The sequence below is a fragment of the Mus musculus genome, chromosome 1, assembly GCF_000001635.26.
Source record: "Mus musculus strain C57BL/6J chromosome 1, GRCm38.p6 C57BL/6J".
NCBI classification, from domain to species: Eukaryota; Metazoa; Chordata; class Mammalia; order Rodentia; family Muridae; genus Mus; species Mus musculus.
The window spans coordinates 163062857-163078753 of record NC_000067.6 but is presented as its reverse complement, the minus strand read 5'-3'; the positions used below and the strand labels follow the sequence as shown (position 1 = coordinate 163078753).

The window sequence follows — 15897 nt, the reverse complement described above, 5'->3', positions numbered from 1 at the left end:
AATGGGAGAGAGATAAGATATAAGACATCTTGTTGTGAATGGAAAAAGAAAGATAGAAAGAAGAGAGCCAGAAAGGAAGGGCTGGAGGAAGGAAGAAAAAATCATTTCTAGAGCTACAATGAGAGAGAGAGAGAGAGAGAGAGAGAGAGAGAGAGAGAGAGAGAGAGAGAGAGAGAGAGAGAGAGAGAAGGGGAGGGGGGACAGGGAGAAGGAGACACCTACAAACAGACAGAGAAACAGAGCAAACTTCCCTGTTCAAATAAAAACTCCAGCTAATATTTAACACTCATGGCATATTACTGAGCATCTCTGAGTGCTTAAAAGGAATAATATAATCATTCCAGTCATCATAACTATCCTCTAGGGGAAGTGCTACTGCTATTCCCATTTTGAAAAGAAGCAAATGTTGGCAGGAGGTGACTTGCCTGTGGTGACATAATTATTTAAGTGACAGAGCCAGTATGCAAACTCCAAGTCTTGTAGTAGAGTTGGTAGCCTAGCTATTGGCACTAAAAACAAAACACTTGCCTGCCCTGGGTTCTGAGGAAAGTTATTGAATGAATAAATAAATTGTGATGTTAAAGATTTTACATAAAAAGGACTCAGAATTAACAATGATGATGATTTTTTTTTACTTAAAGTTTTTCATGCAATATATTGTTGGTTTCCCCTCCCCTAACTCTCCCTACCTGTCCAAATTTATGTTCTCTCTCTCTCTCTTTCTCTCCCTCTCTCTCTCTCTCTCTCTCTCTCACATAAAGAAAACCCACAAAAATGAATATCAAAGCAAAAAACCAAAAAGATAAAAATACACCAAAATGAAAGGAAAACACACTAGAAAAATGGTGGTGCTTGTTTATGTTAGCCAACTACTCCTGAGCATGGGGTCTGCTCTAGAGTGTGATTGACACACTTAATGATGCTCCATTGAGGAAAACTGATTTTTCCTTTGCCAATAGTTATCAACTACAAATGACTCCTGCTGGGACCCCATCTAGCTTGAACCTGTGCAGGTCTTGTGCTTGCTACTATAGTTTCTGTGAGTTCATATGTACATCCATCCACTTTTGTCTGGAAGACGTTGTTTTCTGGGAGTCATCCATACCATTAATAACCAAGCGGGGTAGGTAAATTTTTGAAATTGAAAGACTCAGTAAGGAGACAGCTATCATGTAGGGAAGGCTGAAGTTTGTGGCATGTTAACAATACACATCACCAAGAATCATTCCTTAAAGGTTAAATAGAAATCATACTTGGTACTGTAAGAGAAAGAAAGAGTATTTTAGAGAAAGAACAATGGCTTCTCTGTATCATTCAGTCTGAGTGATCTCTCGAGAAGGGGGCTAGAGAGTATCCCATGTGCTGTGCCTGAGATGGACTGCTAGGTCTGGAGGGTAACATCCCTTTCTCGGATCCTGCCTTAAATAGGGAGGTTCTCTAATTCTAATAAAGACACTTTTTGTTCTAATTAAAATTTGACTTGTTTTCAGGCTTGTTTTTTTTTTAAATCTTAATGCCACAACCAAAAATTCAATGTCAGGGCCAATTTGGGGGGACCCTTTTCCTTACTTTTCCCCCCAAGAGTTTTGAACTTTTCATATTACATTTAAGTCTTTAGTGGATTATGATTTAATTTTTGTATACATCACAAGACAAGGGTCCAACATCATATACCACTTATTGAGGACTCCATTCTTCAGCCATTTTATGTTCTTGGTACCATACCAGGGTACCATCTCTGGGTAAAATTATCCCTGACACCGCCCTTGCACTTCATTAATATTTGAGTTTGTTTTCAGACCTCCCTCTCATAACATTCCAACGTGTGATACCCCCATTCTTCTTTCTCTGCATTGATTTGGCTACTTGGGGACAAGTTTACCATTTTTGGAGGGGAAGCATTACCTATTCCTATTGAGAGCTCTTTAATTGTCACATATGGCAGCTACATGGCTATGTCTGATAGCTGTGCATTAAGTGGCACTTGATCCTCATTCTTTAGTGTGAATTTAGCTGTTCTGTGAGAAGACTTGACTTCAGTTGCTCTGCTGGCATTTCCCTAGGTTGAAATTGCTCTAGTCCACACTTACAGATTGCACTCAGCTTTTTAGTGGTATATAGACACACACCCGGTAAGGACATCCAGACAGCTTTAGTCTGAAATGCTCCAAAAGCACAATGGCTGGTTGGAAAAAGCCACAAACACTGTGGTTGAATCACAGAACTTCTAGTTTTAATCTTATGAGCTCTGCTACTACAATCCATTTTTAAAAAATTCTTCCTTTAGTCTCTGTTTTGGGGGAATCATCACATGGTGTTGTGAATATCACTGAGCTGTAATTATTGATTCCTTTGAGTTTTTTTTTTTCCCCTGTGGTCCTTAGGAGTTTAAAGCCGAAATCCTATTGGATACATACTCAGGTCTGTTAAGTGAACAATCCATAATCTTGGCCATGAACTCCAGGTATGTAAGCTATAATGTTTCCTGGTTTCGCTGACTAAATAATCTTGCAAAAGGTATAGATTTAAAACATAATCGCAAGGAGTTAATTATTCACAACTCATTCAGTCTATTTCAGCAAGCATAGTTTCTCTCTTAGGGTCTCTCTTAGAGTTTCTGGATTGCATGGATAATCAGATAATTTTTGGCCAATGGTGGTCATGTTTCTTTGGTAATCCAGTTGAAGATGCTTACTAAAACCAGAAATATTGACATGTGTAAAACATAGTACCATTGGCTAGAGAAATGTGGTAGGAACACTGCCCAATCACCTGAGACACACTGTGGATCTGTAGATTTGTCTAGGAATGTACTCAGACTATAACTGCATTTCTAGGGAAACATATTTTGATTTCTAAACAACTGCATACCACATTTTCAAAGAACTTAATTCTTTTATTTTGTACTTTAGCATCGTTTTGTACTTAAAGCATCGTTATTAAGAGACTATTGAAACTTAGGAACCATATAAAGTCCCAAACTGTATCTCATGCTTAGCATTTTCATTCTAAGAAAACTCCAATCAGGTTGGGTTGTCACTGACTGGGTTTTTCTATTCCTTTCTCTTGTCAGTTTTGTAGATCCTCTGGTGCAGTTTGAATCACAATTGCAGATAATAGAGCTATCTTTCAGAAAGGTATTTTCCATGCCAAGTCTTAGCACAGTGAAAGCAATGGGACGGACCTCTGAGGACACTGAGGACCTGGAGGTAGGCTCTTTCTTCCTTTACTAATGGCAAGGTCTTGGCATACACTGCAGTAATCAGCATAGTGCACCTCTGTGCTTAGAATATGTCTATATCTTCATTGTTCTAACATGTAATAGTTTCTCTCACTTATCCATATCCCTGAAATCTTCATGACTATAGTCACTGGATTTAACAGATAGCACAAGGCCTATAGAAACACATGAGTGAAGACAGTTAGAGTTAATTGGTTTAGGAAGAGAAAGGTGTTTGTTGGGAACTACTGAAAGCAGGGAAAAGGGCAGACAGAAAAATGCAGGTAAGAAGCATCCTAAATCAGAAACATATGTGGTTTCTGTGTTGTCTTGTCTACATTACTACATCATGCATGAGAGCCATAATCTGGAGCTGCAACTGGTGTAAGATGCTAATGAGTGATGGAAGATGCTAGTGAATGATAGAAGATGCTAGCCGGGTGTGGTGGTGCATGCCTTTAATCCCAGCACCCTGGAGGCAGAGGCAGGTGGATTTCTGAGTTCCAAGCCAGCCTGGTCTACAAAGTGAGTTCCAGGAGAGCCAGGGCTATACAGAGAAACCCTGTCTTGAAAAACCAAGGGAAAAAAAAAAGAAAAATGATAGATGATGCTAGTGAGTGAGGTCTTAGCAGCAGAGCCACCTGCCCCTCACCTTTCTCACACTCAGTTTACAGTAAGAAACTTAGGACACTTAAATACATACATATATATATATATATATATATATATATATATATATATATATATGGCTGATTACACATTTCTGTTTTGTATTTCAGAATTTATACCAAAATATTTTCAACATATTTGAAGACACTCTTCTTATTTTAGTGTCTAAAGACTTCTACAAGATACAAATCTTAAAGGTAAAAGCAAAACAAATGGTTTCATTACAAACATAAACAGTTTAGAACATTCTGCTTATTTCTGGTTGGGCATATTTGTCTCTTCATCTAGTACTGGAATGTTGGAATTCTTTTCTAGATTTCCAATGATGTGAAATTACAGAGTTAACCACTTCCTTTGTTTAAAAAATACGTTTCATGGGGTCGTATTGATGGCCAATAGACTTCAACTGAGAAGCTAAGTCTTCTGCAGAAATTATGGGGTGGGGGGCAGTAAAGAACAGTATTGGTGTAAGCTCCCTTCTAGTCTATACAACAATGGCAATTCTGTGATGATGCCTGTTTGTGTTATGTTGACCACTGCTGAAGCTAAGGACTCTGTCATAGCTTGATTTCTGTTGCTGTGTTAAACACCTGAACCAAAAGCATCTTAGGATAGGAAGGGGTTTACTTGGCTTATAATTGAAGGTTATGATTCATAATTGCAAGGTAGTCATGCTGGCAGGAACTCGGACAGATGCTCACACCATATCTGCAGACAAGAGAAAAGAGAAATATACCCTGATGTCCTGCTTGCTAAGGATGCTTGTGTTCAGCTAGCTCTCTTCATTTACATAGCTCAGGACAAATTGCCCAGGAAATGATGTAATCACAATGGATTAGATCTTCCCGTATCACTCATCAATCAGATCAGCTCCCTGTTAACACAGCTAGAGGCTTAGGAAATTTCTCAATTGGGTCCCTTTCCTAGGTGATTTGAGGTTATGCAAATTAGCATTTAACAGGAACCAGCACACATATCCATGTACAGCTTATCTTCATGTATACCACTTCCTATGCTTTACTGTGTCCATCAACATTCATAGATCAGACTCTCAGTTCTCCAACACAACAGTGTTGACAGCTTTAAGAGTTGGATGGATGATGAGAAGTATTCCCTCAGCAATTAATACCATTATCATGAGACTAAGTTCTGGATAAAAGCAGGGTCTTGCCTGCTTCCTTCTCTTTCTCCTTTATTCTCTTCCCTCTTCTGCTTTCTACAATTGGAGGTGTGACAAGAAGGACTCTTTGACCCTGAACTACCTCATAGCCTCAAGAATTAGAAGAATATCTAAGAACACTTTATTTTTAAATCACCTTGTCTCAGATATTCTGCAATAACTTGAAATGAACTTAGATAGAAAATTGGTACCAAAAATAAGACTGTTCTTACAACAGTACATAATTATACGAAGTCAGTTGGGAAAGTAGGTAATGAAGATGAGTGAATCTGCAGACGCGGGCTATGAATAGAAGTTTAGTAGCCATTGTGGGAGCCAGAAAATGAGCTACAGCAGAAGCCTAAATCTAAATCTTCTTATGAGCTGCTACTCTGACCTCAGACAGGACACAGGTAGAAAAATGTAAACAAAGGCCACATGGATAAAGTCTCAGAAAAGAGGAACCAGGTGCTGGAGTCTAACATAAAGGGTAATCTCCTTAGACATCTACTGAGACTTGGAGGAAATGTGCCCGTGTTTTAGAACTTCAGGAAAGGCAGAACTTGAATGTGAGATCCTCTTCTGGAAGAAGAAGTTAAGATGTCAGTAACTCTATCTTGTCTGTTTCCATCTTGGAACTAGGTTATCCAGAAGAAGCTTCTAAGTTGCAAAGTGTCCATTTCCCTACACTGCTTCTTTTGGTCAGTTATAGTAAAATGAGAGAAGGGAAACAAAATGTAAATGTCAAACTTTGAATTACTAGTGTTGTACAGTGCAAATATGTGGATAACTCTCACCCTGGACCTGAGAGGACAACAGCAAGTGCTTGAGATGAAATGCTAATGAACTGGAGATCAGTCTCGCTTACTCAGCAGATCAGTCTGCACATAAGAAAACCAGGTCCTGCCCATCAAGTGGACACTGGGAGAAGTGTCCTGAAGTCATCCTGTCCATCAAGTGGACAATGGGAGAAGTGTCCTGAAGTCATTTCACAGATTTTTGAGGCAAGCTAGGTCCTCAGAGACATGGTTTCTGGAGAGGTACTCAAAGGACCACAGTGTTAGCTCATCTGCAGCACGTGGACACTCTGCTGAGAACGCCAGCAATCCACACTTCTACTGTCCTGGCTGTGACTCAAGCAGGTCCAGGTGTAGCTCCCCCCATGACTTGGAAGGTGTAAGCTAGAAATCAGCAGTTTCCTCTATCATGGTGGCAGTTCTATGGGTACGCAGGCCTCACGGTGCTATCTCCAGAATATATAAAACAAGAGGCAGAATAATTCTTGGGTAAGTTGACATTTCTGAATCAGATACAATTTTAGTTCTCTCTTAAAGGCGAAATACAAATCCCATGCTTTTCAAAGTGAAAATATGAACTTAAACAAGAGGTAACATAACATCATCGTCTTATACAAAACATTTAATGATACCCAGAAGTTTATATTATAGTGAATATCAGTAACTGTTGAATGAATTTAATAAAACATAAATGTATAAGTATAACAGTAGAAGTTGTGCAGTCATTGAAAGGTTGGGGTTTGCTGCAATTTTAGATAAAATGAGATCAAGTATGGATTAATCAGTAGATAATGTTTCCTGCCTTGGTAAAGTTGGAAACTACATAGAGGAGCCTTTCAGAAGTGGAATTACTGTGGTTCTAAAACAGCTGCTGTGTTTCTAACAGGAAATGGCCACTTGGATGAGTGAGGACAGTCAGTACCAGCAAGAGCGAGCAATGATGGTTATCACCAGGGTATTAATCTTTGCATCCAAGAGGGTCAAGAAATATGTAAGTCACTGACTTCAGTAATGCTGCTGACTCAAGACTGTCTATCTAGAGAGCTGCCTGCCAGGTCTTAGATCTTGAGATTACTGAATCTGGCTTAGTACTAATGGACTGGGAGGTAGGGTTATATAAAAAGAGTCCACAGCCTCCATGGACATGAATCAATGAGAGCAGTGCTTTTTCCAGTGATTGACTGAACTGTATTCTATTTTACACACATCCAATGGGCATGTCAAAACACAGACTTTTACTGACTAAATAGACTCTCCTCTGCTAACCCAGTGTTATTTGTAATATCACAGATATTTCATTCTTACCTTATCTCCTGTCTTTTAAAATATTTTATATTTTGTTTTAAATGCATACAATTGTGAGGGCTCTCAGCAAATGCTATGGCTTACAGAGTAACAATCCTCATGGGGCAAAAAGACGACTCAGTGCACTCAACACGACTCAGTACCCAAGGTTGGTTCAAATTTCTGGAGTCTGACCCTGGGCAGTTTGTTGTAAGCATATTTAAGGCACACAATAATTTGGGAAAGAGGTTTCCTGTGCAATACGTAGGGATGCCTGGATAATCTGTACCGGGTTGCCCTCTGTGCATGAGAGGCACGACTACATTGAAACTCTTCTCAAAGTGTGTATCACTTCCTCCTGCTTTGAATACATCATTGCTCTCCTTCTCAGAAACCTTACACTGTAAACATTTCCCTCCCATGGATGCTTACATCAAGAGTTGCTTTTCCAATTAATCCTCCAAGTAACTTTCAAGTGTGCCCCACTAACCATTCATTGAATTACTTAAATGAGGCTTAACATTAAGAATAGTTCATCTCTAATATATTTTCTCTGCAACTCCTAATATCTGCCAATCACCCAGCAATTATTTGATGCCAACCACTTATCTGCTCTCTGTCTAATCATGCACTTCTCTCTGAATATGTTGGTATAGTTCACTAAGTCACACCCAGGGAGCAGGTCAGACATTTGGAGTTTTGTCTTACATGTCCAGTCCCTTTTCTCCTCTTACTGTAGCCTAGGACATGTTTCTTTGTCCACAGGACACTTCAGGTGTGAAAAACATAATCTCATACATTCAGGGGTGAATCCAAAGTCACACATTGTTAATTTCAACACGTTGAGAAAATCCACATAGTTCTATTTACCAACTAATAATACCTAGCTAGCACTGCAGTGGTTTGCAGTGGTTACTCAGGCCACAAGGTGGCAGACCATTAGCACTTTTCAGAGCTTTGCTAGCTCTGGAGCTGCTTATCTTGATCATGAGGGCATAAACTTCATTAAGTCAGCCTTGTTTTAAAAATAATATCACAGAAAAATGATTAAGTCAGTAAAAAAAAATAAATCATATTATATGTATATAACTACATGATCCAAACTACTGATAATAAATTAAATCTCAGGCTTCCTACAGGTCTGCTACGTCTATCTCAGTATCTAACACAAAGAATATTAGTTCTGCCCTCTGATTACATTTTAAGAAAACTACACAGATCCTTGTCTCCGTCATTCCGAGTTTCAGAAGCTCTTGGACTGTTAATGAACCTTCTCTGTTACTAAAATACTTTTTTAAATGGCGATTCCCCTCACATGATGATGTAGAGACTATCCTACACTCCACAAATAACTACTCATTCAATTAAATGGAGCATATTTCTGCATACAGAAACATGTCTTCCTAGATCAGCTAGGATTGTTATATTGTGCCATTGATAGAAACATTGCTCCTGTCTTTGCTCCTTTGGCACATTGAAAGGTGAATGCATTGCTACCACCCTCCTAAAAGAACAAAAAAGAGAGAGCAGAAGATAAGACACCAGTGTGCAAAATGGCCAATGAGAAGAACAGGTCCCCTTGGAGTTCAAATGGAGCAGAGACTGCTCAGGCAATGATCAGTCAGAAAAAAGTCAAAGAAAGAAATTGGGCTAGGTCTTGTGGATTTTTTATTTATTGATGTCTAACACATTGTCCCGTTCTGGATATTGTCCATGAACTACATAACAAATTTAATATTAGCAGTTTGAGACAACAGATATATTTATCCAGCAGTTTCTGTTATCAAGGGTCTGAGTATAAAAACTAGACACCCGTGGTTGGTAATGTTCTCATGGGATTGAAGCTCAGCTCTCAGCTTAAAGGCTGATTGAAGTTAAAGGGAACCCAAAGTTCAGCTCACTGAGTTTGTCCTTTGTGGGCCTCTGTCTCTCCTGATTCAGTCCTCTCTATAAAGCTACCATCATGGATTTTTATCTCTCTGGAGCCATAAGCTGGCATAAACTTCTCTTTCTTAAAAATGGGATGAGGGTTTTGAGTTCCTGCTGGCAAACTGCCCTCGTTTACCTTCCTTCTTGCCAGTGCCCTCACAAGATGGCAGTATGCTCTTTAGTCCACTGTGCGTATACACAGAAATACGGTAATTGATGAAGGGGTTTCCCTGCTGAACTTCTCAACGGCAGACTAAATAGAAAGTGATGAATGACCAATACACCAAAACCACCTATCTAGGCTAATAGCCCCTCATCTTAGTAGCAAGGAATATCTTACCAGCTCTGCAAGACAAAGGTTGATGAAACAGTTTATCCTTTAAAAAACTATTCACAGTGTAATAAAGGATATTCATGTCTTCACCAAAAAAATACATCTCCGTTTATCTCTCTACCTACTTCTGTAGTTGCATTGAGTCAAGTCAGATATGTTATTCAAGACAAAAGTCTAAATATTCAATTAAAACTTCAAGTCTCTGAAGAAAGAAATTAAAGAAGATCTCAGAAGATGGAAAGATCTCCCATGCTCATGGATTGGCAGGATCAACATTGTAAAAATGGCTATCTTGCCAAAAGCAATCTACAGATTCAATGCAATCCCCATCAAAATTCCAACTCAATTCTTCAACAAATTAGAAAGAGCAATTTGCAAATTCATCTGGAATAACAAAAAACCTAGTATAGCAAAAACTCTTCTCAAGGATAAAAGAACCTCTGGTGGAATCACCATGCCTGACCTAAAGCTTTACTACAGAGCAATTGTGATAAAAACTGCATGGTACTGGTATAGAGACAGACAAGTAGACCAATGGAATAGAATTGAAGACCCAGAAATGAACCCACACACCTATGGTCACTTGATCTTTGACAAGGGAGCTAAAACCATCCAGTGGAAGAAAGACAGCATTTTCAACAATTGGTGCTGGCACAACTAGTTGTTATCATGTAGAAGAATGCGAATCGATCCATACTTATCTCCTTGTACTAAGGTCAAATCTAAGTGGATGAAGGAACTTCACATAAAACCAGAGACACTGAAACTTATAGAGGAGAAAGTGGGGAAAAGCCTTGAAGATATGGGCACAGAGGAAAAATTCCTGAACAGAACAGCATGGCTTGTGCTGTAAGATCGAGAATTGACAAATGGGACCTAATGAAACTCCAAAGTTTCTGCAAGGCAAAAGACACCATCAATAAGACAAAAAGACCACCAACAGATTGGGAAAGGATCTTTACCTATCCTAAATCAGATAGGGGACTAATATCCAACATATATAAAGAACTCAAGAAGGTGGACTTCAGAAAATCAAATAACCCCATTAAAAAATGGGGCTCAGAACTGAACAAAGAATTCTCACCTGAGGAATACCGAATGGCAGAGAAGCACCTGAAAAAATGTTCAACATCCTTAATCATCAGGGAAATGCAAATCAAAACAACCCTGAGATTCCACCTCACACCAGTCAGAATGTCTAAGATCAAAAATTCAGGTGACAGCAGATGCTGTCAAGGATGTGGAGAAAGAGGAACACTCCTCCATTGTTGGTGGGATTGCAGGCTTGTACTCTGCAAATCAGTCTGGCAGTTCCTCAGAAAATTGGACATAGTACTACCGGAGGATCCAACAATACCTCTCCTGGGCATATATCCAGAAGATGTCCCAACCGATAAGAAGGACACATGCTCCACTATGTTCATAGCAGCCTTATTTATAATAGCCAGAAGCTGGAAAGAACCCAGATGCCCCTCAACAGAGGAATGGATACAGAAAATGTGGTACATCTACACAATGGAGTACTACTCAGCTATTAAAAAGAATGAATTTATGAAATTCCTAGCCAAATGGATGGACCTGGAGGGCATCATCCTGAGTGAGGTAACACATTCACAAAGGAACTCACACAATATGTACTCACTGATAAGTGGATATTAGCCCAAAACCTAGGATACCCAAGATATAAGATACAATTTGCTAAACACATGAAACTCAAGAAAAATGAAGACTGAAGTGTGGACACTATGCCCCTCCTTAGAATTGGGAACAAAACACCCATGGAAGGAGTTACAGAGACAAAGTTTGGAGCTGAGACGAAAAGATGGACCATGTAGAGACTGCCATATCCAGGGATCCACCACATAATCAGCATCCAAACGCTGACACCATCGCATACACTAGCAAGATTTTATCGAAAGGACCCAGATGTAGCTGTCTCTTGTGAGACTATGCCGGGGCCTAGCAAACACAGAAGTGGATGCTCACAGTCAGCTAATGGATGGATCACAGGGCTCCCAATGGAGGAGCTAGAGAAAGTAGCCAAGGAGCTAAAGGGATCTGCAACCCTATAGGTGGAACAACATTATGAACTAACCAGTACCCCGGAGCTCTTGACTCTAGCTGCATATGTATCAAAAGATGGCCTAGTCGGCCATCACTGGAAAGAGAGGCCCATTGGACATGCAAACTTTATATGCCCCAGTACAGGGGAATGCCAGGGCCAAAAAGGGGGAGTGGGGGTGGGTGGGTATGAGGGACTTTTGGTATAGCATTGGAAATGTAAATGCGCTAAATACCTAATAAAAAAAATGGAAAAAAAAGTATGGGGAGAGATGCATAAACTGTGACAGTTGCTTGGAAATCGGATGCACATCCTTTGAGGGTTTTGTTCCTTTTTTTAAAAAAGATTTATTCATTTACTATGTGTATGTGAGTACATCGTCACTCTTCAGACACACCAGAAGAGGGCATCAGATCTCGTTTCGGACGGCTGTGAGCCACCATGTGGTTGCTGGGAATTGAACTCAGGACTTCCGGAAGAGAGGGTTTTGTTCTTGTGGGGTTTAAACAATTAATTTCTCTGGTAAGAGCCAGCCAATTCTAGGAAGAAAATAGTTTCACAGTTCACACCTAGAGTCATTTACAGTGTTTTGCACAGGAAAACCGAAGTTTTACAGTAGTTTGAAAAATCTTCAAAGCTTCAGTCCTGAGCTGCACACCAGCAGGAGATCCCCGCAGGTCTCTAGTTTATTGGTGTCTCGTTTCTCCACAGAGGGCTTTGCTACCCACTCTTGCTACCTGGATTAGGAAATAAAAAGTAAGGTTGAATTACTATTACTTCAAGTAATTTTCTAGGAACTTCTGCCCATGTTCTCTCTTGTTTGCTTACTTTCATTCCACAAGACAGGAAGGAGGCTCATCAGCAGAGCCAGGGTCTGTATACAGGCTTGAAGTCAGTGGTTTCTAACACTGCAACCCATAATTAACACAGTAACTCATGTTGTGGGGACCTCCAACCACAAAATTATTTTCATTGCTACTTCATAACTGTGATTTTGACTGCTGTTATGAACTGTAATGTGAATATTTTTGGAGCTAGAGGTTAGTCAAAGTGGTAGCGACTCACAGGTTGAGAAAGGCTGGTGAGTGTTCTTCTCCTACTTTAGAGGATCCAGTGCAAACTTGTACCGTTGATTACACAAAGCTAATTCACTTTGCCCTTTGTTCTCCAATTAGCGGAGTATCGATGCTCCGTGTTTAGGTCTCCTGGCTGCAGAGCTCTCCCTCTTCTGTTCCCATAATGACCCAGAAATCATACAACAAGCAATGGCAGGGATGAATTACGTCCTCTACATCGCCTTGTGTCAGAATTGTAAGAACAGATCTCCATCTTTTTCTCCTATTAAGAACTTGTTCTAATTATTTGCATTTTTAATGAAACCTCTATGTCTATGATTTATTTGTACATCCTACTCCAAGATCTGTGACTTTATTTTCTAAAATATGGATTTAAAAATTACTTAACTATTGTCAAGGAAATTTTGTAATTAAATAGTTGGTATTTCAAGATCTTTACAGCTTCAAGATATAGCTACACTTCTTTGGTTACTGTTGAATAACAGTGATAAGAAGGACAGGTAGTGTCAGGAAAAAGGGGGAAGGAGAAATTTTGCAAATGAAGCTCTTAGAAGAGGCATGTTTCTGTCCTCATTGTTACTATAGACAAAGACTCAAGGAGCTGTCAGAGGCCATATTGAGTGCCCACACAACTATAAGCAGTATCTGAAATCTAACGACTCACAAGTAATGTGGGAAGGTTTTGTCTTATTAGGAAGGAAAAACTATCCTTAGATAATGTTATTTGTTATTTAAGATTTTAAAACACAAGCTAATTGGGGGGAACTAGTTCCAAATACTTTAATTGTTCACCAAAGTAAATCTAAAGATGGCCTCTAAGAATAAAAACACCCCAGCATTCAACAAAGCAAATTTAAAAATGTCTGACAAGCAATAAAAGTACAGTCCATCCAGGTGCAATAGTGTACATCTGTAATCTTAGACCCCAGGAAGCATATGGAAGAGGATTTTGAATTCAAAACCAGACTGGACTATGCAGTCAGATCCTGTCTTTAAGGAAAAACAAATAAGAATATACACAGATATACATATATATAATAAATATATATATTGAAAAGAAAGAGTAAACTACAACCCACTATGAGAATAAAAAACAGCCAAAACTTATTTTAAAAAATCCAAGAGATAATGTAACTAGTAGACAGGGATATTAAAAACAATTATTGCAAACATTCTGAAAAGATATATAATGTCCCATTACTCAGAAGGCTGAGGCAGGAGGATCATGGGTTTGATGCATGCTGGGTTGCATAAACCAAATAAGAAGAAAGGAGAGGAAGAAGAATATGGGGAAAAAAGAGAGGAAGGGAGGAATCCATGAACGCATACTGAACTTTTAGAGGACAACACACTATCTGAAATAAAAAACATTTGGGCAAGATTTAACAGCAAATAGAGACTGCAGGGAAAAAATGGTCTGACTTACTGCAATAGTACTTATCAATGGTTACGTGCTGAAAAAAAGACTAAACAATGCATAATGATTAAATTTTTGAATTCTATAATAGTTACAACTTATATAACCCCTAAATTAATAAAGTACAAAAATATAAAGAAAACACAATAAAGAGACATCTTGGTTAAATTATTTATCACTAGAGATAAGGATTTGAAAGTCTTAAATTAGAAACTAGAATTATTTACCTGTAATAGATTTCTCACTAGAAACAATGAAAGTCTGAGCCAATGAAATAGAGAAAGAAAAATTATCATCTTATTGTTCTTTAACCAAAAAAATGCCTTTCAAAAACAAATTCAATAACGATATCTTTTAGATATGCAAATGTTCTTTATCAGCAGATCTGCATTGCAAAAAGTGTTATAGGAAATTCCTCAAGAAAACCAACCCATGGTGTGGAAGTTTAGATTTTTCTCTAACTAAAGGAATGAACTACTAGAAATTGAAACTATATAAATAGATAGCATAACACAAAATTAATTTTTCTCTTATTTTAAATCTCTTTGAGTGATACCCAATTATTTATGACAAAAATAAAAATAATATAAAAGCAAAGTGAACACGATAAAATAAATTAAAGTTTGAAGGGGATAAGCATAGTAATACTTTTAAAGATTTTCTACTAGGCACAAAATCAAGAAAAATACCATGGAAGTAAACTATGTTATGTTAAAATATACCATATAAAACTTAACACAACAACTAAGATAATGTATGGAGTTATATACAACTAACTAACATGGAGATAAAGTCAATTCACAAGATATCTTTAATCCAAATAAAGTCCATAAAAAGGAAAGTATAAAGAAACTAGGTAAGAAAGACAAAAAACTCCAATTAACTCCAATATAATAAATAAAAATGTTCGAACTATCCCTGAATAAAAGGCAGAGATTGTTGGATTAGACAAAATGCAAGACCCAACTGTATACTGTCCACAAGAAACTTGTTTAAATAGGAAAACACAAATAATTATTTAAAAGAAAAATAAAACATACTAATAATAATCAAAAGAAAATCAATTATGTGTTATGTTAATATTAAAAGACTTATTTCAGAGCAAAAAAAAACTGTTTCTGGAGGAGAACGCTATTTTGTAATGATGAAGTAATGGAATGGTTTGCAGATATAATAGTTCTGAACACTTGGGTCCTGAAAAGAAAACATAAATGTTCTATCATAAAAATAGAAATAAGTTTACCACAAATAGAAGTGTAGAATAAACAGACAGTTTCACCATTACATTCAGAGACTTCAACAGCCTTCATTCAGCAGGTTGTAAGCACACAGAAAACCATTATGGATATAGACCTGAACCATCATAACTTAGCTGACATTTACTAAAACCTGCACCAGCAACAGAAAACTGAAACATGAAATAGACCCTATTTTAAGCTAAAAAGGAGGAGGAGGAGAGGCAGGAGGAGGCGAAATTATTTTCTGACAAAATGGTCCCAAATTAGAAATCAAAATAACAAGTACATGGAAGCCCAAAGCATTTGAAAGCAGAATAATGTGCTACCAAATAACCCGCAGACCAAATACGAAAGACACAGGAAATGCGTTTTGAATGGAATGAAAATGAAAATCTAATGTGTCAAAATGTGTGGCATGCTGAAAAGGAGTATTGAGGAAAAATTTATAGGCTGACATTCCTGTCTTGGGATGGAGAAAAAGTCTCAGTCCTGAGTAGCCTTCATCTAGAAAAAGAATAAATAAAGCCAAGGCAAACAGAAAAAGGGAATCAACAAAGATAAGAATGAAATAAAAGGTACCAGAAATCAGAATATATATATATATATATATATATATATATATATATATATATATACACATATATATATATACATACATATATATACATACATACATACATACATATATATATATATATATATATATATATAT

At 37.9% G+C, this 15897-nt stretch overlaps 1 protein-coding gene across 1 annotated transcript in view; it reads left to right on the top strand.

Moving 5' to 3' along the window:
- The window catches only part of Mroh9 (maestro heat-like repeat family member 9), a 61369-nt gene that overhangs the window by 6917 nt on the left and 38555 nt on the right, over positions 1 to 15897 (top strand). Inside the window, exons 4-8 of the mRNA NM_030071.1 lie at positions 2385 to 2464; positions 3074 to 3209; positions 4000 to 4086; positions 6732 to 6836; positions 12630 to 12765. Of these exons, the coding sequence (NP_084347.1) occupies positions 2385 to 2464; positions 3074 to 3209; positions 4000 to 4086; positions 6732 to 6836; positions 12630 to 12765 (544 nt within the window). The remainder of the gene's footprint in view (positions 1 to 2384; positions 2465 to 3073; positions 3210 to 3999; positions 4087 to 6731; positions 6837 to 12629; positions 12766 to 15897) is intronic.